This window comes from Empidonax traillii, unplaced genomic scaffold (genome assembly GCF_003031625.1).
Source record: "Empidonax traillii isolate 1590-97213 ecotype Southwest subspecies unplaced genomic scaffold, ASM303162v1 scaffold4292:size9790, whole genome shotgun sequence".
Lineage (NCBI taxonomy): Eukaryota > Metazoa > Chordata > Aves > Passeriformes > Tyrannidae > Empidonax > Empidonax traillii.
The window spans coordinates 1-2846 of record NW_020959485.1 but is presented as its reverse complement, the minus strand read 5'-3'; the positions used below and the strand labels follow the sequence as shown (position 1 = coordinate 2846).

The 2846-nt window shown below is 74.2% G+C and overlaps 1 protein-coding gene across 1 annotated transcript; it reads left to right on the top strand.

The window, feature by feature from the left end:
* The first annotated feature begins 1275 nt into the window (after positions 1 to 1275).
* CIART (circadian associated repressor of transcription) lies at positions 1276 to 2439 on the top strand. The gene is made up of 4 exons (XM_027910703.1): positions 1276 to 1561; positions 1795 to 1870; positions 1964 to 2042; positions 2205 to 2439. Exons 1-4 carry the CDS (start codon positions 1331 to 1333, stop codon positions 2437 to 2439), a joined length of 621 nt encoding a protein of 206 aa, XP_027766504.1. The 5' UTR covers positions 1276 to 1330.
* The last annotated feature ends 407 nt before the right edge of the window (positions 2440 to 2846 follow it).

Sequence of the window (2846 nt, the reverse complement as noted above, 5' to 3'; positions counted from 1 at the left end):
GGGGCACTGAGCCTCGTGGAGGGTCATGGGGTGGGGGTTTGGGGGTCTGGGGGAGGACTCTGGGCCTCCTGGGGGAATCTGGGCTGGGGGCTCTGGGCCTCGGGAGGTTTTGAGGGGTGTGGGGATGGGGGGGGGAGGGCGATCCCTGGGCTGGGGGCGCTCGGAGGGGGGGCCCGGGGGCAACTCCTGCACGCGCTCCCAGGGAAGCTCCGCCCCCTATCCAAGCTCCCGCCCCTGTCTCGGGAAACCACGCCCCGTTCCCACGAGTGGGCGGTGACGTCACTTGGGCCCCCGCCCCCACGTGGTGCCGCACGCGCCGTCCCGCCCCGGTTATGTAAGGGCGGGGGGGCGGGGCCGCCACGCCCATTGACCGCCACGCGCCGCCGAAGCCCCCGCCCACTGGGGGCGTGGCCAAAGATCTCTTTGCCCGGAACCACCAACCGGCGCGCTGAGGGGCGTGGCCGCGGCCCCGCCCTCCGGCCAATCAGCGCCGGACGCCGGCGCGGAGCAATCGGAGCGCGGAGGCGGGGCGGGCGCTGGGAGAACACGCCCCCTGCCGGGGCGCAGCGGCCAATGGGGACGCGGCGGGGGCGGGGCCGGGCCCAGGCACGTGCGGGCGCGCACGTGTCCGCGTGGGGCCGCCGCGGGCGGGGCGGGCCGGGAACGGACCGGGACGGGCACAGAGACCGGGACACGGACACCGGCACCGGGACACGGACACCGGCACCGGGACAGCGGGACTGGCACGGGAACCGGGACACGGAGACCCCCACACAGAGACAGAGACACCGGCAACGGAACGGGGACACAGAGACCGGGACACCGGCACCGGGACAGCGACACCGGGGCAGGGACACCAGGACAGCGACACCGGCACCGGGACAGCCACACTGGCACCGGGACACCGGCACCGGGACACCGGCACCGCGGCAGGGCCACCGGCACGGGAAGGGGGCCACCGGCACCAGCGCGGGGCCAGGGACAGCGACACCGGCACCGAGACAGTGACACCGGCACGGTGAGCGGGGACAGCGACACGGGGACAGTGACACCGGCACCGGGACACTGATACCGGCCAGGAAGGGGAACGGTGATACCGGGACAGCGGCACCGGCACGGGGACAGCGGCACCGCCGAAGCCGGAGCAGGTGGGACCCGGCGCGACCCCCAGGGAGGGATCCCGGTGGGAACGTGGCAGTTCCTCTGTTTTCCACTTTTATCCAATGTTCCCCGTTTTTCCCCTCTGTTTTCCTCCCTTCCCCAGGCGGCCCCGACTGAGCTGAATTCGGGGCGAGGCTCCCTCGGGGGGGCCCCCCCTGCGCCCCCCACCATGGAGCCCCCCGCCCGCGCCTGCTCCTGCGGCTCCCCCTCCTCTGACAGTGAGGCCGAGGGGTCCCCCCGGGGCCCCCACAGACCCGAGCGCAGCCGGAAGAGGCCGGGGGGGCCCGACCGACCCCCCCCCGAGTCGCCACCGTCGCCCCACGAGGGGGGGAAGCGGCCGCGGAAGGGGGAGGGGGGAGACGGCCCCCCCAGCGACGGCGATCGCCTGTTTGCCCAAAAAGTGAGTGTTTGGCAGCAAAACCAAGGGGCACCCCCAAAGCTGGCTGGGGGGGGTGTCCTAAAAAGGCATCTGGGGCTGCCTCAGTTTCCCCCCAGACTGGGGGGCTCAGGGCGGGATGAAGAGGGTCTGGAGGGGTGAGAGGGAAATAAGGGGGTTGTGGGGGGCACCACGGCCCCTCCACATCTGGGGCCAGTCCAGTCACCCTCCTCTTCCTCCTTCTCCCCCACTCGCAGTGCCGGGAGCTCCGGGGCTTCATCCGCCCGCTGGCCGAGCTGCTGGAGGGGCTGCGGAGGGGCCGCTACGACAAAGGTGGGTCCTCCCAAAGCCGCCCCCCAAACCCCACGGCCCCCACACCCCCTGCCCCCCTCCCTGAGGACTCAGGGGTTTTTTGGGGCCCCCCAGGGCTGAGCAGTTTCCAGCAGAGCGTGGCCATGGACCGGCTGCAGCGAATCATCGGCGTCCTGCAGAACCCCCACATGGGGTGAGTGGGCTCTGAAATGGGGGGTGTCCCCAGGGATGGGGGGTGTCCCCAGGGATGGGGGGTGTCCCCAGCACCCCGGGGGACACAGTGAGTGACTCTCCGTGGGTGCCCCGTGCCTGGCACTGACGGGGGGGTCTCTGGGGGTCTCTCCCCCCCCCGCAGGGCTCGGTACCTGGGCACGCTGCTGCAGGTGGAGGTGATGCTGCGCCTCTGGTTCCCCCACGTGGCCCCCAAAGCCTCTCTGGACGCCGCCGCCCCCGCCTCCGCGACCCCCGCCCGGCGCCGCCCCCCGGCCGGGCCCCCCGGCGCCCCCCGCTGCCGCCGCGCGCCCGGAGAGCCCCCCGGAGCCGGCCCCGAGGGGACCCCCCAGGAGCCCCCCCCGGCGCCGGACGAGTGAGGCCCCCCCCGGCTCGGGGGGGGTCTCGGCTGCGTTTCTGGGCTTTGCCTTTTCTCGGATCGTTCTGCTCCGGCGCTCAGGGAGGCCCCGCGGGCAGGGGGCTCTGACCGGGGGCGGGGGGGGGGCCGCGACCACCCCCCCCCAGAGCCAGGACCCCCCCGGCTTGTGCCTTCCCCCTGGTGTGGGGGGGCCTGGGGGCGTGGGTGACCCCCCCCCCGAGGGGTGGGGGGGATCAGGGGACAGTGTGACCCCTCCGAGCGGTGTGGGGGGGTCAAGGGCACAGTGTGACCCCCCCCGAGTGTGCCTGGGGGGGTCGCGGCCCCCCAAAGTGTGCCTGGGGGGCCTTGGGGGGGTGTGGCCCCCCCGAGCGGGGCTGCCCCCCCCCGCCGGCCCTGCTGGAAGCAATA